Genomic DNA, 26838 nt, shown 5'->3' on the forward strand with positions numbered 1-26838 from the left:
TAATATTTAATATAGTGCTATTAATTTGTCTGGTGATATTTCCGCTAATTTTTTGATAATCTCAACCTCTAAGAGGTCAAAACCTGGGCATTTATTGTTTTTGGTTTTAGATAGTGCTATTTCTAAGTCTTGTATAGTAAACCAAGATTCAATATTGGCATTGTCACAGTCTGTGTTTTCTTTTATAATGTCCAGCTGGGTGGGGGAATAATCCCCAGTTTTGGTCTGAATAATACTCTCTAGGATGTTGTTTACAGAGACTGCCCAACACAGGGTTGGGGTTCTATCTGGTTTGACAATCTCCTTTTGGCAGCTTGTTAGTCACTATTCTGTAGACAACTACCCCAAGGGTTATTGTTTCCAGTGGTTCCCACCAAGTGCCTCCAGCATTCCTTTTTCTTGTCTCTTATGAGGGCTGTATGCTGATTCCTGAGAGTTCTGTAAGAATCTCTCAGTGCATCCATCTCATTTTGTGGCCAAGATGGTCTAGCTCTTTGAAAATTTCTCCTCACCTGGTGCACCCTTTTCCTGAGTATAGTCAGTTCAGGGCACCACCACGGGACTGTCTGCTTCCTTGGTTTTTTCCATGGGATAGACTGGTCTGCTGTTTTTGTTAAAATGTTTGTCATAGTTGGTGCTTGCTTGTCCGGACTACAGTTGCTTGATCTAGGCCACTCTTTTTCCTGTTTTTGCAGATGAGCTGCTGTATGTTCTGCAAAAATCTGCCAGTTTGCCTTTTCGAGCTTATACCTTTTGATATCCAGCAAGGAGTGTTGAGGTGTTTGTGATTGCTTGTTTAGTTTGAAGGTGATGGCTCTATGATCCGCTGTGGTACAGACTGGCTGGACACACCAGTCTATAATTTTATGAGCTATTGAATTGGTGGCAAGAGTAACATCAATGTCACTTTCCCACATGGTACTGCTAAAAGTTGGGAGGTTATTTGGTTGGTTTAGCACTTGAAAGGGTGAGGTGGCTATATAGTCTGAAAGTATCTGGCCGTTGTGTGTGCCTGCTCTGTCTTCCGTATGCCTATGCCATAAGGCTGATCAGCAGTTGACATCAGCACACACTGATATTTCCGACAATGACTGCTTGTAGGTATTCAATTATTCAATAGCTGGATTTATATCTTCACCTGGTCTAGAATATAGTGAATTAATGTAAACTGTCCTAGAGCACTGGTGATATGGGCACACACTGCCACTGGAGAGCAGAGGTGACCCACCTTTCTGACTGTAAGGTCAGTATTTTTAACTACTATTGCTGTAGAAGGGACACTGTAGGTGTATTCTATTATTTTATAGCCCCCATGGGTAGCCTTGAACCCTACCCATATGTGTGTAGGGGTCTTGTTTGACAGTAGAAATGACTCTCACATTCAAATTGATATCATCTAGATGCGTAGGATGTCCAGGAGCATTATCTGATAGAAGCAAAATCTTGAAAGGAACGTTGTTGTCTTTACAATATTTTTCAACCTTGGGAATGAAGCAGCATTGAAACCAATCCTCAAAGAGAGATATTGTTATCCATGCTCTCTGGTTCAATTGGAAATGCACGGGTAGGGTGGCTTTATTGATGCCTTTAAATGCACAAGGATTTCCAGAATGGTACACAAGCAGTGGTTTTAATCTGCAATCTCCTGCTGCATTAGCCCCAAGCAAGAGCGTGACCCTATCTTTTGAAGCCTTGAAACCCGGTATTGTCTTTTCCTCTTTGGCAATGTATGTTTGATCTGACATTTTTTTTTTCCAATTCAGAGCAGTCTCATCAGAGCAGTTTCCAACACATTACAAAATTTCTCTGCAGCTGCAGAATTGGCACTGGTGACTTCACCGCATACTTTGACATTGTGGAAACCAGCACGATGCTTGAACCTATTAAACCACCCTTTGCTTGCCACAAACTTGGGTTGAGGTTCACTGTACTTATCCTTAATATCCTCATAAATACTTCTTGCTTTTGCTTGAATTGTCATTAGACTCAGGGGCACTCGGTTCTGAATCTGATTTTCCATCCATATTATTAATAGCTTTTCCATCTTCGATGTAGCACCCGAACGCTCTTTTATGATCACTGTTGATCTTAAGTGCATTGATCCTTTGACATGTTAAAAACATGCACTGTCCTTTAAAATAGTATTTACTGTTGAAGCAGCGAGACCTAATTCCCTTGCAATAGATGACAAATTTGTCCAGCTTCACACTTCTTATTCACCTTCATTTCTAAATCAAATTTTTTCGTTTGGTCCCTTTCCTTTCATCATTGTAATACGTAAATAGAAATGAAGAGAAGTTATTGAAAATTTGTTTTTTATAGGATTGAAGATTTCAGTGAAGGGGAACACATTTTACCATAATAACGTAAAAACCCACACAATTCCAGCTATCGGTATTATTGAAAATGCAATAAGATCGATTTTACTACCTGTTTATAATTAGATGCACTAACCAATAATCCCAATAAACGGAAAGTGCAATTGTTTTTGTTTTTTGGTCGTGACCTCCAGAAAAGTGCTTTAGAAAAATATCACAAAGGCATTCAAAATTGAATCTTATAATGGGAACATAATGATAATGATGAATGGGTAGTGCAATTTCCATTATAAATCACCTTTTAGAGAGATAAATAGCTTAGTAATATAGCAAAATTTTCAACTTCCAAGGACTTGGAATGAATTAAAAAAAAAAAAAAACCAATATGTTATTGGGTTCATATTACGATATTTTCACAATACCTCCATTTATCCCTACAGATGCAAAATACGTTTCCATATTTTTTTCACTTTGCTCCGACCAGCAAAATTAGCATTAGTAGAGGCATATGATGCAAGAAGCAAGCTTATGCAACATCAGTCAAAAAACCCCCTCCATTTCACCCCTCCATTCGTTCCAAATGCCTGTCCAGCTCAGCCTTAAATTTATTTAGGCTATTAGCTTCCACAACAAAAGATGGAAGCCTGTTCCACCAATCAACTACCCGCTAACTAAAGGCAAATTTCTGCAAATCTATTCTACAACTTTCTTTCCTCAATTTGAAACTGTGTCCCCTCAGGTTCTTAGTCTGAGCAAGAGAAGAATCCCATCAGAATTCAGCTTGCTCAACCCATTCAAGGCCTTATACACCTCAATCAGATCACCTCGCAGGTGCCTACTCTTCAGGCACTGCAGTTTGCAGCACTTAAGCTTTTCTTGGTAAGAGCACAATCTTGTTGCCCTTCTTTGTACTCGTTCTAGCAACTCTACATCCTTTGATGTGAGGCCTCCAGACCTGTACACAGTACTCTAGGTGTGGCCTGACCATTGCCTTGTATAATGGAATAATCACCTCCCTGTCCCTGCTAGCAAAATTCCTATATATCATTGACTCCATGACCTGCCCTGGCCGCCCATCTGCACTACTCAGCAAACTTCATATTTGACATTTGACTGCACAATAACCCCCCCCCAGGTCTTTTTCACTTCCTATTCCCTGAGTGTAGTACCACATAGTTGTTACGTTTCTCTTCAGTTATTGCTACCCATATGCAGTACTTTGCATTTGTCAATGTTAAACTTCAGTTTCCACTTCTCTGCTCATTTTCCCAACTTATCTAGATCCAGTTGGAGTAGCATACTGTTTTTACTGTCATTAACAACCCTGCCAAACTTTTTATCATCTGCAAATTTGGACATTAAACCCGATATACCTTCATCAATATCATTGATAAATATACAAAACAACAATAGGTGCAACATCGAACCCTGGGGAACTCCACTAATAACATTTGTCCATGATGAGCAGTGTCCATTGATTACCACTCTCTGTCGTCTCCCACTCAACCATCCCTTTATACATTGTAGCAACTTACCGTTAATGCCGTACCTCTCCAATTTGTACAGCAGTCTTCCATGTGCAACGGTATCAAAAGCTTTCCTGAAATCCAAGTATATGATATCAAAATTATTTTGGCATTCAGTTCCTTTGTGACACACATCATTGTATCCAATCAAATTGGTCAGACGAGACCTCCCTTTAACAAAACTATGCTGTGTCTTAACTATTACTACAGTCTTGTCTAGATGATCCTGCAATGCTTCTTTAATCAGTGATTCCATTATTTTCTCCCGAACACAAGTGAAACTAACAGGTCTGTAGTTGTGTCACCTTTTGAATCCCCTTTGTGAATTGGTGATACATTTGCATGCCTCCAGTCCATGGAGGGGGGACCTCCTGAGTCCAAGGAAGCTCTCATAATTATGGCGAAGGATTTGCTTATTTCCTTTGCTGCCTCCTTTAATATAACTGGATAGATCCCATCCACCATAGGTGATTTTTTTTTATGTTTAACTTCAACAATTTTTCAGTTATTTTGCTCTCAGTTATTACAAAATCACTTAGTTCCCTGTTAGAGTTTGATAAACCTCTGGTACCGCCCTCATTGAACAACTCCTCGTGTGTGAATGTAGATGCAAAATACTCAATCAGTTTATCAGCTACCTGAAAATGGTCATCAATAGTCAACCCATCTATGTTAAGTGGTCCAATCTAATTCACCCTTTCCTTCTAGAGTTTACATAAGTAAAGAACTCTTTTCTGTTTTTCTTTGCATCCTTTGCCAAAGATCTCTCATAATCTGCCTTCGTCTGCCTAACCTCCTTTGCGACTTGATTACATACTAGTTTATACCTGCCATAGGCTTCTGTGTCACATGATACTTTAATGCAGTGGTTTTTCAACCTTTTTTTAAAAACGCACCCGTAAGTATTTTATTTTGCGGTACCCCTACTGAATTTTCTCTCTGTTAGATCCGATACTCTGCTTGTGTGTGTGGTGTGTGTATATATATATATATATATATATATATAGTATATAAAACAGGTGAAAAAGGTAAAGAAAGGAGAAGAAAAAGGTAAAGAAAGGAAAAGAAAATAGAGAATAGATGTACCTGGACGCGCAAGGCTACAGAACAGGATACAACTATAAAATAAAACATAGAAATAAATGATAAAGGACATAGTAAGATGGGAAAGTTATTAACAACAACGTGCCATGCCTAATGGAAGATATGAGAAGAAAAGAATGTTAAGATCCTAATGAATTAAGTGGAAAAATTGGCTGAATTGATAAGCCAAATCATATTTACAAAAGCTAGAAAAAAGTGGTAATTAATGCATATTAAAAGTAGTAATAAATAGAAATGAAAATAATGAAAATAACAATTGGTACATAGATCAGGTAATTCATCAGGGGACTACACCCGATCATGTACCAAAATACTGCGTTTCTATACAAACCCATGACGATGGAGGTAGCAATAAATTTAAAAAAAAAAAAAAATAATAATAATAATAATAATAAAAAAATAAAAATTAAAATTTTTTGAAACCTTCATAGACATGAGTGAGGTAGCCCCAACGCAGTGTGTATATTTTAAGTGAACCGTTAAATTAAAAGGTGTAATTAAAAGGTGTACCAGGCAGCAGCATAGAAAAGGGAAGTAATACAAGGTATGGGTGGGAAAAAAGATAGTAGTAAAAAAAGGAGGCGAAAATAGCGAGAATAAGAAAAGAAGGAATGTCCGAATCGCCCTCGTATTGCACTAATAGTTCAACGGACGGAAAAAGCAGAATAGAAAGTATAAAGACGTAAAGAGAAGGAAAAGATTTTAAAGATACTAGGCAAGCTGGGTTCGTAAGTACCCAACCTCTTAGAGAGGGCCTTGGCTGTGAAGGTGTTAGTAGAAGAGGAAAATTAATACTGCTAGCCTGTGAAATATTTTGTTAATGTCACATGTAAAAAAAATTAGTATAAAATTACATACCTTTAAAATTATGTAGCATCAATTAGTAGAATTATGTAGCGTCAATTAGTAAAATTATGTAGGATCAATTAGTAAAATGCATAATAAACATGATTAATAAATAGAATACAAACAAGGAGAGGTTGCTTAGTAGAAAAATAATAATGGACGCCCTCTATAGTTAAAAGTGAGGAAAAGGTCCGAATAATAATTAAAAATAATTAAGCAAAAATAATTAAAATAAAATAATGGAAAAAATTAAATAGATAAAACTTAAAAGGTAACTTAGAAAGTGAAAAGACATGAGCATCGTTCAGAATAGAAGTCATATGATGTGATCACTTTCAAAGTGGTGGGAATACCACCATTTAAATTTACAACTATACATCTGTACAAATTATCATGTTAACCCTAATCAAAATGAGATATAGTGAAACCGAATTTATGTTTAATGAAGTTAGAAAGATTTTTAATAATACGATTTATAAAATTAATAGGAATATCATTTAAACATAATTTGGTATATAGGCCGTTTAAAGCTTTGATAAAAAGTGTTTGATTGCTGCTAAGATACGCAAGACGTAAAATTTGTGTATGGATGATATTTTTATGAACTGTAATGGAAATATTAGAGTTCCAATTTGTTAAATAAATAATGTTGAAATTAAATTGACTTCTTTTATCAAATACTTCCAAGGTATTACGAAGAGGTGAATTATTTAAAGTAATGCTTAAATCGAGAAAGTTTGCGTGTTGGTTACCATTATTTTCTTTGTTTAAGGTAAGTTCAGTAGGATATATCAATTTAGCAATATTTTCAAAATGATAATTTAAAATCAAGATATCATCAACATATCTAAATGCGAAGAAATTAAGGTTTGGATTGTTATTAGTATAAAGATCTTCGTAGTAATGTAGAAATAAGTTGGAAACTATACTGGAAATTGGTGAGCCCATGGGAACTCCTATTGATTGTCTATAGGTATTACTGCCATCGTAAATATAGTTATTAAGAATACATAAGTTGATATAATTATTCCAGACAATCTCATCCACGGGTAGAACGTGCTTGTATTTAAGATATAATTGATTGAGTACAGAGATAATTAAATGATGTGGTAAGGAAATAAATAAATTAGTAAAGTCATAGGTTTCGATACTAAAGATTTTGGCATTAGAATTGAAGATTTTAATGATGTTGTGGTTATTATTAATGATCCAGGTTGATGGAATATTAATGAAGATGGTAGTTAGTAGTTTAAAAAATTGTTTACCTGGAAGATAACAACCGCTTTTTTTGGCACTAGTGATGAATCTAAAGCCAACAGGATCTTTGTGGAACTTGGCAATCATATATAGGAATGGTAATGTAGAATTGCGCATTTTGGTATGTAGTTTTTTATGCAAAGCTATAAGTTTTTTGATGGTCGTATTAATGCCAAGATTACAGCGTAAAAATGTGGTACTGCTGTCGACTTTCTTTTTAAGAGTAGTATAGTAGAACTGCTTACAAAAGATTGCGAAGTTGTTAGAAGCTTTATCTACAGGGGTGATGATAAATTTTCCTTGTAGATCTGAGATGGCATTTTTGAGATTAGAGTGTTTAATATGTGAATTATTATACAAGTTGTGACATTTTGAAACTGATTTTATAATATCTTGATAAAACACATTTATCCAATTATAGAATGCCTCATGGGGTATCGTATATTTTTGAGCTAATTTGTTGCAGAAATTTAAGATATTAATATATAAGTCCTTATATATATTTCTTAGATAGGCTTTATGAATAGGTCTGAATTTGAATCCTTTTTCCATGGCCAATTTGAGGGGGATGTTCTTGACAATATCCAAATTGCCAGTGATTATGTGCCCATGATGTTGGTTTTTGAAAGGAGCATATATAGAATCATTACAGTGACATGGAAGATCCGAAAGTTTCAAATTGCCTAAATTGGTGGCTATAGTTTTATAGTTGCAAATTTTGAGTCCGATAGGAGACTCATAATTGAAACGGTGCTGGATGTTAAACTTGAAATTATTATAAAATGGGAGGAGGTTGTTATGATGATTTAGCAAATGATGCCAAGGAATTTTGTCAAACCATTTATGTGTAAATTTAATAATACAGTATTCATTACTATATGTAGTAATGGAGCCTGGTCTAAAAAGAGAGATATCTGAAATGATGTGTTTAAGTTGGATATTTTGAATTTGAAATTATTAATATACAAAGTTAAGGCTTTTAGTATAGAGTTTTTGATGTTGAAAAGAAAAAGAGAAATTTTATGTACATCGAGAATGGTATTGTCCCATGAGCAAATAATATCATGAAAATTATGCCGAGTATGTCGGAAAAGTTTATTTGACTTATTCCCACGTTTGTGTCTGCATTTATTATTGAAAAAATGACTAAGATGGAATAGATTGTAAATGCAGTGGCTGGTGTTTAAACAACCATTACTGAATAAAATTTTGTTAAAAAATTTATTGTTTAAACCATATGGATACAATGACTTATAAGCACACATGAATAGATTTTCATAGTAGTCCCGAAGGACGTTATCATTAATGATAGCTATAATTTGATTTTGACGTTTTTAAAACCATGATGGTGAAAGTGAAAGAGTTCAATTTCAGTATCAATATTGTTGCCGAATGTCAGATTTTTACTTTTGGATCTGTGTCCATTGATTCTAATATTAAGAGAATTTGAAGTTTGTCCGACATATTTAATATTACATATATTACAAGTGAGTAAATATAAAACATTATTGGTTTTACAAAACGGAGTGGAAATAGAGTTAGAGTTGGAAATGGGATTATCCATCATGGGACAAGTAAGACACCGTTTGTCTGAACATTTTCTAAAAGATAGAGATTGGTTTAGAATATGTGTAGTATGCATGGGTATAGAATCAAAGTGGTTAGGGCCAAACGTATGATTCTCCTGTTTAGTATTTAACACAGTATCCTCAGGAGTGGGACACAGCGCAACACGTTTTCTAGCTGAACTAGAGGCAACACAGTGCTGACTCGCCGAATATTTTAGTGTAACTTTGTGCATAATAAAAATGATAAATTAAATAGGGCAAGTTGTGCTAGCGACGAAACCATCTTAAAATGTGAACTGAGGAGGTAAGTAAGAAATAGAGAAGTGAGAGAAGGGAGGTTATATTTAAAAATAGCCATGCGCAAAGCTGCAAATAGCTAAGATTTAAAGTATGTAGTATATAAAACAGGTGAAAAAGGTAAAGAAAGGAGAAGAAAAAGGTAAAGAAAGGAAAAGAAAAAGAAAATAGAGAATAGATGTACCTGGACGCGCAAGGCTACAGAACAGGATACAACTATAAAATAAAACATAGAAATAAATGATAAAGGACATAGTAAGATGGGAAAGTTATTAACAACAACGTGCCATGCCTAATGGAAGATATGAGAAGAAAAGAATGTTAAGATCCTAATGAATTAAGTGGAAAAATTGGCTGAATTGATAAGCCAAATCATATTTACAAAGGTTAGAAAAAAGTGGTAATTAATGCATATTAAAAGTAGTAATAAATAGAAATGAAAATAATGAAAATAACAATTGGTACAGAGATCAGGTAATTCATCAGGGGACTACACCCGATCATGTACCAAAATACTGCGTTTCTATACAAACCCATGCCGATGGAGGTAGCAATAAATTTAAAAAAAAAAAAAAAATAATAATAATAATAAAAAATAATAATAAAAATAAATAATAAAAAATAAATAATAATAAATTTAACAAATTTATTTAACTATGACTTTACTAATTTATTTACTTCCTTACCACATCATTTAATTATCTCTGTACTCAATCAATTATATCTTAAATACAAGCACGTTCTACCCGTGGATGAGATTGTCTGGAATAATTATATCAACTTATGTATTCTTAATAACTATATTTACGATGGCAGTAATACCTATAGACAATCAATAGGAGTTCCCATGGGCTCACCAATTTCCAGTATAGTTTCCAACTTATTTCTACATTACTACGAAGATCTTTATACTAATAACAATCCAAACCTTAATTTCTTCGCATTTAGATATGTTGATGATATCTTGATTTTAAATTATCATTTTGAAAATATTGCTAAATTGATATATCCTACTGAACTTACCTTAAACAAAGAAAATAATGGTAACCAACACGCAAACTTTCTCGATTTAAGCATTACTTTAAATAATTCACCTCTTCGTAATACCTTGGAAGTATTTGATAAAAGAAGTCAATTTAATTTCAACATTATTTATTTAACAAATTGGAACTCTAATATTTCCATTACAGTTCATAAAAATATCATCCATACACAAATTTTACGTCTTGCGTATCTTAGCAGCAATCAAACACTTTTTATCAAAGCTTTAAACGGCCTATATACCAAATTATGTTTAAATGATATTCCTATTAATTTTATAAATCGTATTATTAAAAATCTTTCTAACTTCATTAAACATAAATTCGGTTTCACTATATCTCATTTTGATTAGGGTTAACATGATAATTTGTACAGATGTATAGTTGTAAATTTAAATGGTGGTATTCCCACCACTTTGAAAGTGATCACATCATATGACTTCTATTCTGAACGATGCTCATGTCTTTTCACTTTCTAAGTTACCTTTTAAGTTTTATCTATTTAATTTTTTCCATTATTTTATTTTAATTATTTTTGCTTAATTATTTTTAATTATTATTCGGACCTTTTCCTCACTTTTAACTATAGAGGGCGTCCATTATTATTTTTCTACTAAGCAACCTCTCCTTGTTTGTATTCTATTTATTAATCATGTTTATTATGCATTTTACTAATTGATCCTACATAATTTTACTAATTGACGCTACATAATTCTACTAATTGATGCTACATAATTTTAAAGGTATGTAATTTTATACTAATTTTTTTTACATGTGACATTAACAAAATATTTCACAGGCTAGCAGTATTAATTTTCCTCTTCTACTAACACCTTCACAGCCAAGGCCCTCTCTAAGAGGTTGGGTACTTACGAACCCAGCTTGCCTAGTATCTTTAAAATCTTTTCCTTCTCTTTACGTCTTTATACTTTCTATTCTGCTTTTTCCGTCCGTTGAACTATTAGTGCAATACGAGGGCGATTCGGACATTCCTTCTTTTCTTATTCTCGCTATTTTCGCCTCCTTTTTTTACTACTATCTTTTTTCCCACCCATACCTTGTATTACTTCCCTTTTCTATGCTGCTGCCTGGTACACCTTTTAATTACACCTTTTAATTTAACGGTTCACTTAAAATATACACACTGCGTTGGGGCTACCTCACTCATGTCTATGAAGGTTTCAAAAAATTTTAATTTTTATTTTTTTATTATTATTATTATTATTATTTTTTTTTTTTTTTTTTAAATTTATTGCTACCTCCATCGGCATGGGTTTGTATAGAAACGCAGTATTTTGGTACATGATCGGGTGTAGTCCCCTGATGAATTACCTGATCTATGTACCAATTGTTATTTTCATTATTTTCATTTCTGTTTATTACTACTTTTAATATGCATTAATTACCACTTTTTTCTAGCTTTTGTAAATATGATTTGGCTTATCAATTCAGCCAATTTTTCCACTTAATTCATTAGGATCTGTATTTTGGTACATGATCGGGTGTAGTCCCCTGATGAATTACCTGATCTATGTACCAATTGTTATTTTCATTATTTTCATTTCTGTTTATTACTACTTTTAATATGCATTAATTACCACTTTTTTCTAGCTTTTGTAAATATGATTTGGCTTATCAATTCAGCCAATTTTTCCACTTAATTCATTAGGATCTTAACATTCTTTTCTTCTCATATCTTCCATTAGGCATGGCACGTTGTTGTTAATAACTTTCCCATCTTACTATGTCCTTTATCATTTATTTCTATGTTTTATATATATATATATATATAAAATACCGAACTTAACAATGGGACACTATTTTCTAACTTTACTCAATCTATTTTTCTCCTTAACAAAGTTTAGCTGCAAGACTCCCTCTGTCCAAACTATCCTGGGCAGTTTGGACATCATGCATTTAACCTAGCGCATCATCACCGCCCATTTCATTTCAATCCAAACATGCACGATAATTTTTTTTTTTTTAAACACTAGGAGCTGCTAGCGCACTCACACATAAATATACTGGTAACCCGCTAACTCAGTCTTTTGGTCAGTTCTACTAGTAACGGTAAGTCCCTGTCTTACTGTCTATACCAATATTCCTTACTTTTGGCTTTACATTTTTCATTTTTAATTCTTTTCACTTACTTCTGTAAGGTCATCCATGATCTGTATGCATCACATTTATCATAACCCCTTTTATTAGCACATTAACTTAATTTTTGCACAAACCAAATTTAAAATCTAAATTTGTAAAATACCACGTGGCTATTTCACACGTGAATCTATGCATACAGAACATGTCGGAAACAGAAGTAAGAGCATTGCTGTCTTTTTCATGATTTCGGTGGATGACCTCTGATGATGACACAAAAATTATGAAAGACACTGCAATGTTATTTTCACCTTGGTCGTTTTTTCAAAATTTTTTGGTATTTTTTCAATTTTTGCAATTCTTATCGTTATTTTATTTTCTGGTTCATCCCCCCCCCCTCTTTCATAACATATATCACTCCCAGGGTATACGGTCATTAGTTTTAATTCTATACATAAAGCTCCTTAACACGTTCTACCTACATTATTTTATACTTAAAATATTTTATATATACATATACACATTATGGCTGTACGGTACGTTTTGCTATAGCAGTGTCCCTGATCCATAAGTTATGTTATTGTAATTCAGACTTATCTAATTTCAAACTTAATTCCCCTCCCCATATCATATAGCTTCTCTATATTGATATGATAGTTATATGATAGTTATTACAATAATATAATTATAAAAATTAAATTTCATAATACAAATTATATATATAAAGTATATAATAATTTTATTCTTTATATAGAGCTACTAAGTAAACATTATTTATAGATCACTACAAAATTAGAAAGATACTGTACACCTCTTTATTATGAAATATACATATAAATTAAAAAATAATAATAATAAGTTTAAGTAACTTAAACCCAATTACGTGGTACCTCGGTTGAAAACCACTGCTTTAATGTATCCCACACATTCTTCTTCTCTGCCACGAGCCTCATTAATTCACCTGACATCCATTTAGGCCTAAACCTTGAACAATATTTCTTAGTTGTAATGAAAAGCATAGTAGCCTCCAAAATTAAGTCCCTGAAAGCTTCCCATTTAGAATTCAACATTGGTAACGTTGTCACTTGATCTCACTGTACAGAATTTAAAAACTGTCTGAGACCACTATAGTCACCTCTACGAAAGCAAAAGCCCTTCCCTTTAGCCTTGATGATAGTTACATCTTTAAGTAATTCCTACATCAGTACATTGTAATCACTCTCACCCAGTGGTTCCTTTATCTGCAAATTCTTAATGCATGAATAATCATTGCTGATAATGAGATGTGATCACTCTCACCCAGTGTACATGAATAATCACTGCTGATAATGAGATGTGATCACTCTCACCCAGTGTACATGAATAATCACTGCTGATAATGAGATCAAGACTCCCTCTGGTTGCCTCTTGAACACGTTGCTGTAGAAAACTTGAACATGTTGCTGTTGTCCAATAAATCCACAAAAGTCTTGCTAGTGTGCAAGTGACTAACCCACAAGTTCCAGTCAATATCTGGAAAATCAAAATCCCCCATTATAAGACATTCTGATTTACTGGCCCACTCTGTTTCTGTGCACAATTGCTCATTATACTCATCAGATTCATTGGGCCTATAACACACACACGTACTCTCATTTTTCCTTTCCCAGTGCTTATTTCCCACCAAACAGACTCAACACTGCATTGTCTGCCAACATCAGTTGGATGCACTTCCTTAGATTTTATGTGTTTCTTAACTAACAGCATAACCTCTCCTCCCTTCCTGTCCTTTCTATACACATTGTACTCTCCAAATTCCAATTCTGCACTGCTTATGTCTGTGTGACACCACGTCTTTGATATCCCAACAATATCTGCCTTTGATGTCTTGACTAGCACTTCAAGCTCATCAAATTTATTAACTACACTCCTAGCACTGGTGTACATGCAAGTATACATGCACCTGTTCCTACTCTTAGTTACCCTAACACAGCCCATGTATTTATTTGTTACACTATGAATCCCAGCAGTCCTGGAAATCTCCATTGCCTTGCTTTCCAGGCTACTGCTCATTCTAATAGAAGCAGTGCAAGAGTCACTTTTGCCTCTGCCTGCGGCCCTGTTAACCTTTTAGCCTGTGTATCACTCGAAAGTAACAGTTTTCCAACCCGCCTAACACTGCCTCGATAGCATCAGAAAATATTCTTGCACCCTTCCTATTCAAGTGTGCCCCTTACCTGTAGAAGCAGTCCCTCTTGTCAACAAGTACAGACCAGGCTGAAAAAAATTCTACCTCTTGGGCTTTGCATAATCTCTCCAGGGACGAAAAAAACAATAACAGAAAAAAGAAAAAATCTTAATCGAAAAAATATAAAGTTGAATTTCCGTAAGTCGAGTATTACATAAGTCAGGGAGTTCCTATACTTATGACTGTAGTAAGAAATATGAATCCTTTCTGTTGTTATTAATAATGATACTTATTCTTTCATCAGCGCAACTCAAGACTACAGATATAAAGTCATGGGTAGAAGCTGTGCACTCCCCATGACATGGCTAGAAAATTTGATTCCATAATTGTACCTGCAATTACAAGACTCAAGAATTGTCTACTGAAATTAGCAGAGTTGAATATTTATCTTATTTTGTTATAGTTTCTTTCATATATACATAATTCAGTGCACTTTTCTTAATTTTAAGTTCTGTTATTTACATATTTGTTTTTTATCATGTCTCCCACAGATGTATTTGTAAGGCTTCCCGATAGATGTACACGTCGTCAGTATTCCTTGTTGAAGCAGACACCTCCTCATCAGCTGTATCCCTATTTTGATTCACTGAATGTTTTATCTCTGTGCCCATGGATTATCAATAAGGAAGTAAGAAAGGATTTTTAAGAGAAACATAATATTTATTGTTTTTTGAATAAGTTACAACTTTATAACAGCTTTATAAAATTTCAAATAATTATCTTTTCTATATTCATATTTTAGTAACTAAAAACCCAATTTATAGTAAGCCACGAGGGTTATCCAATCTTTTTTTGGCTATGGGCCGAAACAGATAAAATGCTGAAGTTCCATGGGCCACATTGGCAAGAAAAGTTCAATACTACTAATTATGCATTTTTAAAATAGGATTTCATTTTTGTTAGCTAATATTTAGTTTACAATTGATACTTTTAATTTAACAATTAAGTGTGAAAATCCAACACAACACTAATAACAATCCTATCATTACATGGTTGCAATAATAATATTAAATATTGAGAAAGATAATATAAGATTATAAGAAAGCAATACAGAAAAATTGAATGTTTATTACCCATTAAAATGGATATTTTCAAAAATCAATGTAAAACTTTTCACTGAGTTTCGTAACAGAGAGTGGTAATCAGTGGACGCTGCTCTTCATGGCTAATGTTATTAGTGGAGTACCCCAGGGTTCAGTGTTGGGCCCACTGTTGTTTTGTATATCTGTGAACGATATTGATGAAGGTATATCAGGCTCAATGTTGAAGTTTTCAGATGATACAAAAATTGGCAGGGTTGTTAATGACAGTAATGGCTGTGTGCTATTGCAACAGGATCTAGAAAATTTGGTAGATGGACTGAGAAGTGGGAACTGAAGTTTAACATTGACAAATGCAAGTACTGCATATTGGTCAAAGTAACCCCAGAGAAACATACCAATTGTGTGGTACTACACTTGTGTAGTAGAAAATCAAAAAGGCCTGGGAGTAATTGTGCAGTCAGATATGAAATTTTCTTATCAGTGCAGACATGCTGCCAGAGCAGGTCATGGGGTATTGTCAATGATATACAAAAATTTTGCTAGCAGGGAAAAGGAGGTGATTATTATTGAAGTAATCAACTTCAATTATGGGAGTAATTGAAGTTGTAGCAGTTTGGAATAAATTTTCAAGGTGACTGTCAGTGAAACACTGCAGATATGTGCTGATGAAGGGTGAGTCCACCCTTCAACACATTTATGTATCACAATTGTGACACAAAGTTCTCTCGTGCTAACTTGACGAAACTTCTTTCACTCTTAAATTATATTGTTTCTTAATACACTCCACTTGAAGATCCTTGGGTACCTCATTAAAATTGACAGAAAAGTCACTGAAGAATGACTATTTGTTTGACCTTCAGATCTTGAAATCTTGTATTGAATTGTTCCTTGAACACTGAAATCACATTGTGGACTCTTAATTTTGACATCTTAATTTAATATTAAGCTCTTTCTCAACAGAAACTAACTCATTCCATATCAAACAAACAAAGAAACCGAAGAAGCTCTTCTTGTCAATTTATATATAATTTAAATAATTGATCCAAATTCTAACACTGAAATAGCCCAGAAAAACAACAGACAATAATTGGCTTGAATGTCTAATGACCAACAGTGCAACAGCACTTGGGGGGTGATTAAGGGAAAATGAAATGACAGGGATGAATGAGCTATGACCCACGTAACATTCATTTGTTCAAATAAATATTTCATGGGTAAATACAGTAAACCCCTGCTATTCGTGGGGGTTATGTTCCTGAGAAATGACGCGAATATCGAAAACGCGAATACTGAGTTATGGCTCCCATAGTAATAAAAGGGTTCTGTTCCAAAGTATGAAATATATAAGAAAAACTAGTCTAAAATTTTGTCTATGTATGTATTATATGTACCTTCATAATGACTATGTACATAGAGAGTACATAGTGAAATGCAAGCATATGGTATCGAAATGAAAATAAGAAACAATTTAATATTAAATGTAATATTTATTAGAAATTTCAAACAAATCTTTCAAACCAGCGCTTTTGCTAGCAAAAAAACTTATCCCGCCAGTGCTATCACCAGTTCCGCTAAAGTGTTGATAAAGGAGTTTTGCCTTTTCACAAATGATGAGTGAACTTAAGGGAATTTTATTTCGAGTTCGGTCTTCTATCCACAGATTTAAGGCATTTTCCATTTTTTCTAATTTAACATCACGAGTTACAGAGGAAATGTTTGAAGCAATTAGCACGTTTTCACGGACACTACGGTGGATTTTTTATTTCGATTTCTTGATTGATCATACCGTTAACTCATTGATTTTATAATGTTTTGCCACTGAGCAGACACTTTTACTTTTAGAAATTTTGTCTAATAACTCGATTTTATTTGCTAATGTCATCACCTTCTTTGATATTTTCACAATTCCCTTGTTATTTGTAGCCATATTTTTGTAGGGGTTAGAAAAGAATTTGTCCACAATAAAGTCACTTTCTTCCGTTAACACACTCGAAAAAGTCTGTTTTACACTGCAAAACAGTAGATGTTTCACTTTTGTAAGCATATCAATTTATAAATTAATAAATTTATTCAATTTATAAGCATAAAAATTAAAAGCAAATGACGAAATCTTCCATGACGAGCACATAGCACATACTGAACAAGGATTAGCGAGAAACATCCACGCTCGCGATTTTGTCACCCCTCTCCCCCCACCCACTGAGTGCTGTTTTGACCAGGAAAGATGATTTTAGCCACGCCCATGTTTTTTTATGGCGGAAAATGTTCACGGCGATTTAAAATTCACATTTTTTAGGTTTCATTTTATATTAAATCAGCGACCGCGAAACCGTGAATAGCGGGGGTTTACTGTATAGGAAAACTCATAACAATGCACTAATATAATTTTTAAATTGTCAATTTAACTATATTTTGTTATGTACTAGATTTAAACTTGTAGCACATAACACTTTAGGGGTGCTTGTATGATCATGAGATGCACAGTGCAAAGAAATGGGCTAGGCTGCACATGATCTACATGGGTTAGACTCATCTGCAATAAGCCGTGGTTTACTGAAATAATCAAGATATTTGTAAAATCCAAAAAATATACCTAAACTGTATATTTTTTTTTTGGCTGCACTGCCACTGGAAAGAGTGTACCATTACCCTAGCAAACCAAATTTCTGTCCCAAAATAATAGGAAGTTACACTCCCCACAGTAGGTTAGTAGAATTAACTATGATCTTGCTAAAACTACCTGTGTCTACCCACCTAACCAAAAGGAAGAAAAAGAGACAATACACAAAAATTGCATATAAGGCAAACCTTTTATTGCATATCGTTATTAAACTTTAAAGGAAATGCTGTGCCAAATATAATTCAGATCGCAAATTTCTTTGCTCTGCAATTGTTGGGGAGAAAAGGTTTTATTCTAAAAGACTGAGCAATATAAACTTTTATATGAAAGTATTTAGTATGAGTGATAAGGTATCACTGATTCTTAAAGGAAAATGAAGTCATTTTATTTTAATGTTTGGCTGAATTTGTTTTTGATTTTTATTTAAAATAAGTTAAAAAGTGTTATTTTTAAATAGGTGCTGGACATAGTTTTGGAAATATTCAAGAATAAAGGTAGTGATGAATTGGACATTGCCATACCGCCTTCTGAGTGTCCACCATTTCCAAAAATATTTTCGTAAGTATCACCTTCCCTTTCCCCCATTAAGTATTTGACCTTATTTATGTCTTATGACTATTTTCTTGTGATTATTGGAGTGGTGAATTTCTGAAATCTTTATCAACAGAAACTACTTGCTGTTAATTTTAAAATGGGTAAACACAGAGGGGTTTTTTGAAATGCATTCAAGAGAGCTTTATTTTGAAATTAATTTAGAACACAAGATCACCTTTCTGCCTCTGTGGTAATAATTGTGGCAGTGTCTTGTTTGGGTGACTACATGTAATTGTCTCCTTGTACTATCTAATTTGATCCCTGGTTTGGCCTTCACTACTAATGCTATAGGTTGATGACACATGGAATAGAGTTTTGTCAGAGATCTCAAATATTGGAAAACAAATAGACAGGATGTAATTAAGTAATTGCACATTTAGGGACTTGAACAACTTAGTATCTTTCCGAATCTTGGGAGACAAAAGCTGAAAAGTCAGTCACTGGTGACTGACTGTATAAATAAAATAAAATGTTTTAAAAAAATTCAAAAAAACTGGTTATCTTTAGATAACAGTTTGGAATATTATCTGTACCAAAAATGGAACTTGAGAAGGGAATTTATAAGTTTAATTTGATTAGACAATAAAAATTCATTTAATTTAAAAGAACATTTAAAAATTCACTTCATTTAAAAGAACAAAGATGATGGGCGGTTGCCCAAATTGTATTTTCAGACAATAAACTGACCCAGGATCATTGCTAGTGACAAAATGAAATAAATAAAGCAGGTAAAAACACTCAAACCTCTTGGAAAAAGCCCTTTTCTCTTTTTTTTTTTTTTTTTTTATGAAAACTCCAAACACGAAAGGTATCAAAACCTATAGTACTTAGTACTGTGCATGGGTTGAAGGAGAAGTATGGGGGGGGGGAATGCCGGAAACTTTGTTCTAGAGACTAAACATGGGTTTGACCACTTCAAGCCTCCAATAAGCAAAGTGGTGGTATTTCACCGGTTGATGAAAGTCATCTACCACCTTAAATTTGGCAAATACACAAATACACAAATCCAATAGTGCTTGAGCTTTGGCAACATCAAACACTAGCCTAGATCTGTAATAATAATAATTAAAGTTCTGGTTGGTTGTAGTACTGCAAAAGTTCTTATAAGCTGATTGCCTTGAATAAAACTGTTAATGTTGTGGGGTTCCACTATTGGTTACTATCATTAGAAAGAAGATTAGACATAGCAACATGCAAAATGAATTAAAAGAAATGTGTTATACCATACATTGTGAGGAGGAATTTCTAGACAGGTGACTTGAATTTTCTTCACAGCAGAGGAATTTCTAAGGAAATAGTGGAAATACAAAATTGATTAAAGCCTATTTTAACAACACAGGTGATATTGCAGAAATTCTATCTTCTAAATAATATGGCTCTTGTAAACAAGTAGCATTAACCTAGGTTAATGTTATCTGCAAAAAAAAAAAATAAAATAAATAAAATAATTTTCTATTATGTAATTGAAAACAGTAATGTCTACACTGTTAGCTTAATGTATTACCACTAAGAATTTTGCATCTTGTTATTTGTATGTATTGTTGTTTGAAGACAAAGTGTTGCAATAACAATTAGAAAAATGATAAACAATAAGAGTTTTATTTCACTAAAAAAAATCCCTGAATCTATTTGAAACTCATTTCTTATAATCACAGAACATGAGCAAATATTCTTTACTGGTATGATAACTACTGACCATTTAAAACTCAAACAGAAAAACCTTTCTTTTGAATTACAATAGAACCCCGCTAAATGGTCTCCCTCTGTAATTGGTCACCTTTGGAGGATGAGTTTTTTTTTTTTTTTTTTTTGTTTTCCCGGAATTGTCATGATATCTTTTTGATTCCCAAATCTAATGTATATTTGTGATAGAGTAGGAAGCAGACGGGGAAAGAAAATAACAGGGAACAAAGTCATAATCCATGTTCCTCAGAATTCAATTGAAAGATACTGATTCAAACACATCTCAGTAAAACCGTTCTTCCCCAAATAGTAAACAGAAAACAGTGGTGATTGTTTCCTAGCTGGCTGTTTAGAGCCAGTTTGTAGAAGTTCTTCCTCTCCTTCCACTGTGACTTAGTTTTTAGTCAGTATGTATTCCATTAGAGCTGTTCGCGGTCATAGTCCTTGTTAATTTCACGTTTCTAAGTGTGTTCGAGTGACTTAAGTCATGTCTGCTAAACGTACTCATAAGTTTGGATTTGCCGAAAAAATATGAAATTTTACGTCTTCGTAAAGGTGAAAGTACATCAAAACTCTCGGAAATATATGGTGTCCCAAGTACCATGATTAATAATATAAAAAAGAATGGGGACAAAATTGAAGAATTTATGTGCAAAACAGAGGCTGCTGATGGAAACGTTTCAAAAAGAAAAAGGCTGACTACAGCGACACTTGACAAATTGGACGAAGCCATGTTTATATGGTTCACTCAGCAACACTCCCAAGGGATTCCATTAAGTGGACCAATTATCATCGAAAAGGCGCTCCAAATGAATCAAAAATTGAATGGTGACCCACCCAAATTTTAAAGCAAGTCAAGGTTGGCTCCATAGGTTTAAGGAGCGGCACGGTATTCGGCATCTATGGATTGAAGGAGAGAAGATGAGTGCTAACGGTGAAATCCTAGTGCGTTATTGCGAAAAACTAAGAGCCCGTATTAGTGATCTTGGATTGTGTGTGGAACAGGCGTATAATTGTGACGAGTCAGGATTATACTGGAAAGCACTTCCTCAAAAAACATTGGCATCTGGATCAGAATCTTTTGCCCCAGGATTTAAGTCAAGGAAAGAGCGTTTAACAATTTTTGTTTGTTCCAATGCTAGTGGAACCACAAAATGATATTACAGTAATCGGCAAGGCAAAAAAACATGTGATTTTAAGAACATGAATTATAATTTACTGCCTGTAAAATATTATGCCCAAAATAATGCCTGAATGAACAAAGAAATTTTTAAGCAATGGTTTACAGAAGAATTTTGTCCCCAAGTACTTTCTTACCTTAAAACAAAAAACCTCCCAGAAAAAACCCTTTTGATAATGAACAATGCTCCTGCCCATCCCCTTGACAATTTAGAAGAATTTTCATCCCATAACAACATTCATTGCATATTTCTTCCAGCTAAATACAACTTGCCTATTACAGCCAATGGACCAGGGCATTATAGAGAGTTTTAAGATGCATTATAGAAAATTATTTTTACAGAACTTGGCACTATGTGAAAATAATTTAGAGGTAGAATAGTTCTGGAAGAAATATGCTATAAGTATGCTATCTATAATGCAGCTGATGCGTGGCAAAGTGTTCCTGAAAAGACGCTAAAATCTGCCTGGAATAAGCTCTGGCCATCTCAAACAGTACATCCTGACTCTGCAGGACAAGAAGATTCTGGTCTCACACCACCAGTTTTAACAGAAATTTGCAGATCCTTGCCAATATTCAAAAACTTAAATGAAGACGATGTCAAAAATTGGTGCGCTATAGACACAACGGATGTAGGTTACGAAATTTTAGCACTAGCATTTTAGCATTAGCATTAGTAGAGGCATATGATGCAAGAAAGCAAGCTTATTCAGCATCAGCCAAAAAAAAACAAAAAAAACACACACACCACTCCCATGTCACCCCTCCGTTCGTTCGAAATACCTGTCCAGTTGAGCCTTAAATTTGTTTAGGCTATCAACTTCAACAACAAGTGACGGAAGTCGGTTCCACCAACCAACCACCCGCTGGCCAAAGGCAAATTTCCGCACATCTATCCGACATCCGTCCTTCCTCAATTTGAATTTATGCCCTCTGAGGTGATTATTTTGAGCAAGATGAAGAATCCCATTGGCATTGAGCATGCTCAAACCATTCAAAGCCTAATACACCTCTATCAGATCACCTCGCCGGTGCCTAGTCTCCAGACTATGTAATTTGCAAAACTTAAGCCTTACTTCGTAAGAGCAACCCTTTGTTCCATTCACTAATCTTGTTGCCCTTCTCTGTACCCGTTCCAGCAGCTCTACATCCTTCTTGAAATGAGGCCTCCAGACCTGTATACAGTACTCAAGATGTGGCCTAACCATTGCCTTATACAAGGGAATAATCACCTCCTTATCCCTGCTAGAAAAATTCCTGTATATCATTGACAAGACACCATGAGCTACTCTTGCAGCTCGTCTGCACTGCTCAGAGAACTTCATATCTGCCTGCACAATTACCCCCAGGTCCTTTTCATTCTCCACCACTGTCAGTGTAGTACTGCAGAGTTGATATGTTGCTCTGGGGTTACTGTTTCCCATATGTAGTACTTTACATTTGTCAGTGTTAAACTTCATTTGCCACCTCTCAGCCCATCTGTTCAACCTTTCCAGTTCCTGTTGCAGCAGCATAGCGTCAGTAGTGTCCTTAACAACCCTGCCAACCTTTGTATCATCTGCAAACTTGGACATTAAACTTGATATCCCATCATCAATATCATTCATAAACACCGAAAACAACAACGGACCCAACACTGAACCCTGAGGAACTCCACTAATAACATTAGTCCACGTTGAGCAGTGTCCACTGATTACCACTCTCTGTCTTCTGCCACTCAACCATCCCCTTATCCATAGCAGCAATTTGCCTCCAATGCCACACTGCTCCAATTTGTGCAGCAGTCTTCCATCTGCAACAGTATCAAAAGCCTTTCTAAGATCCAAATAGATAATATCAAAGTTATTCCCTGCATCCAGTTCTTTTGTGACTACATCATAGTATCCAATCAGATTGGTCAGGCAAGCCCTGCCCTTAACAAAACCATGCTGCGTCTGAGCTATTACTGAATTCTTGACTAGATGATCCTGCAGTGCTTCTTTAACCAATTCCTCCATTAATTTACCTGGAACAGAAGTTAAACTAACAGGTCTATAATTACTTGTGTCAGCCTTTGATCCTCCTTTGTGAATTGGGGTTACATTTGCACATCTCCAGTCTATGGGTACCTCCCCTGAGTCCAAAGAAGCTCTCATAATTATGGCTAGGGGTTTGCTTACTTCCTTTGCTGCCTCCTTTAATATAACTGGATAGATCCCATCCACCCCAGGTGTTTTTTTATGTTTATCCTCAACAATCTCTCCTCCACTTTCCTCTCAGTTATTACAAAATCATCCAGCTCACTGCCAATATTTACTTTACCTACATCATTCTCCTTCCTGTATAACTCCTCGTGCGTGAATGTAGATGAAAATACTCATTTAGATTGTTAGCCACCTGAGCAGGATCCTCAACTGTTGAACCATCAATATCCAGTGGACCAATCTGATTCATCCCTTTCCTTCTTGAGTTTAAATAGGTAAAGAACTCTTTCTGTTTTTCTTTGCATCCTTTGCCAAGGATTTTTCGTAGTGTGCCTTTGCCTGCCTAATCTCCTTTGTGACTTGGTTACAGACCAACTTATATCTATCATAGGCTCCATGTCACCCATTAATTTGTATGTATCCCATGCATTTTTCTTCTCTGCCACATGTCTCATTAGTTCATCTGACAACCATTTAGGCCTAAACCTTGAACAATATTTCTTAGTTGGTATGTAAAACCTGGTAGCCTCCAAGATTAGTTCCTTGAATGCTACCCATTTTGGGTTTGCTGTTGGTAACATCATCAGTTGGTCCCACTGTATAGAATTTAAATACTGTCTCAGACCATCATAATCACCTTTACGAAAACAAAAACCCTTCCCTTTACCTCTGATGGTAGTTACCTCCTTGAGTAAATCCCACTTCAACACACTGTGATCACTGCCACCTAGTGGTTCATTTATCTGCAGATTATTAATGCATGAAGAATCACTACTGATAATCAGATCAAGAGTATTGCTCCCTCTAGTTGCCTCCCGAACATGCTGATGTAGAAAGCAATCATCCAATAAATCCACAAAAGCCTTGCTAGTGTGCGAGTGACCAATCCACAAATTCCAGTCAATATCTGGGAAATTAAAATCTCCCATTATAAGACTCTCTGATTTACTGGCCCACTCTATTTCCCTGTACAATATCTTATTATACTCATCAGAGTCATTAGGCCTATAGCACACTCCTACTCTCAATTTTGATTTCCCTATGCTTATGTCACACCAAACTGACTCAACACTGCCCTGTCCATCGATGTCAACTGGCTTCACTTCCTTGGACTTTATGTGTTTCTTAACTAATAGCATAACCTCTCCTCCCCTCCTGTCATGTCTATCCTTTCTATACACATTGTATTCCCCAAATTCCAGTTCCGCATTCCTTATATCTGCGTGACACCACGTCTCTGATATCCCAACAATATCTGCCTTTGATGTTTTGAGCAATACCTCAAATTCATCAAATTTATTTACCAAACTCCTAGCATTGGTGTACACGCAGGTATACATGCACCTGTTTCTATTCTTAGCTACCCTAACACAACCCATGTGTTTACTTGTACCGCAATGACTCCCAGCAGTCTCTGAAATATCCTGCATCTTGTTTTTCAGGCTTCTGCTCATTTCAATAGAAGCAGTGCAAGAATCACTTCCACCTCTGCCAGTGGCTACTGTTAATCTATTAGTCCTTGTATCCCCCCCAACTAGCAGTTTTCCGACCCACCTAACACTGCCTCGACAGCATCAGCAAAAATTCTTGCACCCTTTCTATTTAAGTGTATCCCATCCCTGTAGAAGCAATCTCTCCTGTTAACAAGTACAGTCCAGGCTGAAAAAAATTCTACCCCTTGAGCCTTGCACAATCCCTCCAGGGCCGAATTGATCTGGGCAGAATTGCAGACACTTTCAAATTCAACCCTAATTCACGGCTTTTTTTCAACAGTGACCTGTACTTGCTAAGTAATTCCGCTGGTCTCCTACTCTTAATATCATTAGTGCCAACGTGTGCAACTATATCACCTTTTGTGCCCTTAAAAGATGATATCCGCTCTACAACGTCATCAACCTTTTCCCCTGGCAGACATACCCTGGTCCTATTCCACCTATCCTTTTTACAAAGCATGTTCCCCGTTTCCCTGACAATAGAGTCACCAACAACTACTAGTTCCTGTGGGACCAGCGCATTCTGCCTAGGGGGCTGCCTCTGTGTTGCCTGATGACCAAGTGCAAGCTCTGGCGTTGATGTGGGCAGCTGAGAGCTTGATGGGTCCCTCAATTTATTTCCTTCGAGGGCATCCACCCTGTCCTTCAAGCTCTCATAAAGGCCCATAACAACGCTGAGTTGTCGCCTGATTTCCTTGCACTCCTTACATCGTGCACACACAAAGATATCCCCCTTGGCAGTATCATGTCCCGTACCCGACTGCTCTGCAAACATCAAGCAAACAGTGCATTTTAAAAGACTGTGATTCAGAGGGCAACTGCCCCCCTCAGTTCTCCCCTGAACCACAGCACTCCCATTAGCTTGAGCCTTTTGCTTTGCTGCTCTGGTCTGAGTCATGATTCCGATTTATTCAATAAAATTTCAAAACAAAATTAATTCCTTAAGTTATATCCCAAAACAGTTATAACGCTATATTTATTTTTTTGGTATCTAGTGTTTTCTATGAGTTCCCTTTATACAACTTCCGTATCACGTGTACCACTATAGTTATGTATTAATTATTTGTTACGACCAAGTCGTTATATATATATATATATATATATATATATAGTTAAAAGTACAATTTAATTGACAATAAAGTTTATCAAGATTAATATATTCACTGATTAATTGATTGACAATATTATATTATGCACTATACTACACTAAGCTTATGCTATCGTGTAAAAATGCCGGGATTCACGAACGGTACTTCTACGGACTGGTAAGTATTGATTAGCTTCCAAATCTCGCTATCTCAATTTAGAATAAACTGAGGATCCTGACTAGGTCTATAATCTACTTGTAGAAGATAATTTGATATAACAATTGGTTAATAAATCGACTAAATTTGGTTAAAAATAAAAGACCTCTCGTTCAATTTGTAACACGTGGATTTGATACCGATACCTACAAAATCTCTGTCTAAGTTAAACTTTAAACTAAGTATCGTAACTAGGAATATAAAGCTACTCAAGAAAATAAGTTAATATGACAATTTAAGCTAATAAATCAGAAAAAACTTCTCTGTTCCAAGAGCGTTGAAGAGCTTCGTCCGCACAGGCTAACCTCGTACCCAGACAGGCTAACCTCGTACCCAGATTTTTACGGATGATGAAATTGTCTCCTATTTCTGTGGGATCTACTGAAGTAGTAGATAAAGAATACGACAGGCCCACAAAATCTATCATTTCTCATAAGGAAGCCAGTCAATCTCTGACA

General features: G+C 35.1%; 1 protein-coding gene across 1 annotated transcript in view; it reads left to right on the forward strand.

Moving 5' to 3' along the window:
- The window catches only part of PolrMT (mitochondrial RNA polymerase), a 395821-nt gene that overhangs the window by 220578 nt on the left and 148405 nt on the right, over positions 1-26838 (forward strand). The window contains exons 17-18 of the mRNA XM_090374544.1: positions 14772-14908; positions 18401-18501. Of these exons, the coding sequence (XP_090230670.1) occupies positions 14772-14908; positions 18401-18501 (238 nt within the window). The remainder of the gene's footprint in view (positions 1-14771; positions 14909-18400; positions 18502-26838) is intronic.

The sequence above is a fragment of the Mastigoproctus giganteus genome, chromosome 5, assembly GCF_048544385.1.
Source record: "Mastigoproctus giganteus isolate SK-2022 chromosome 5, ASM4854438v1, whole genome shotgun sequence".
NCBI lineage: Eukaryota > Metazoa > Arthropoda > Arachnida > Uropygi > Thelyphonidae > Mastigoproctus > Mastigoproctus giganteus.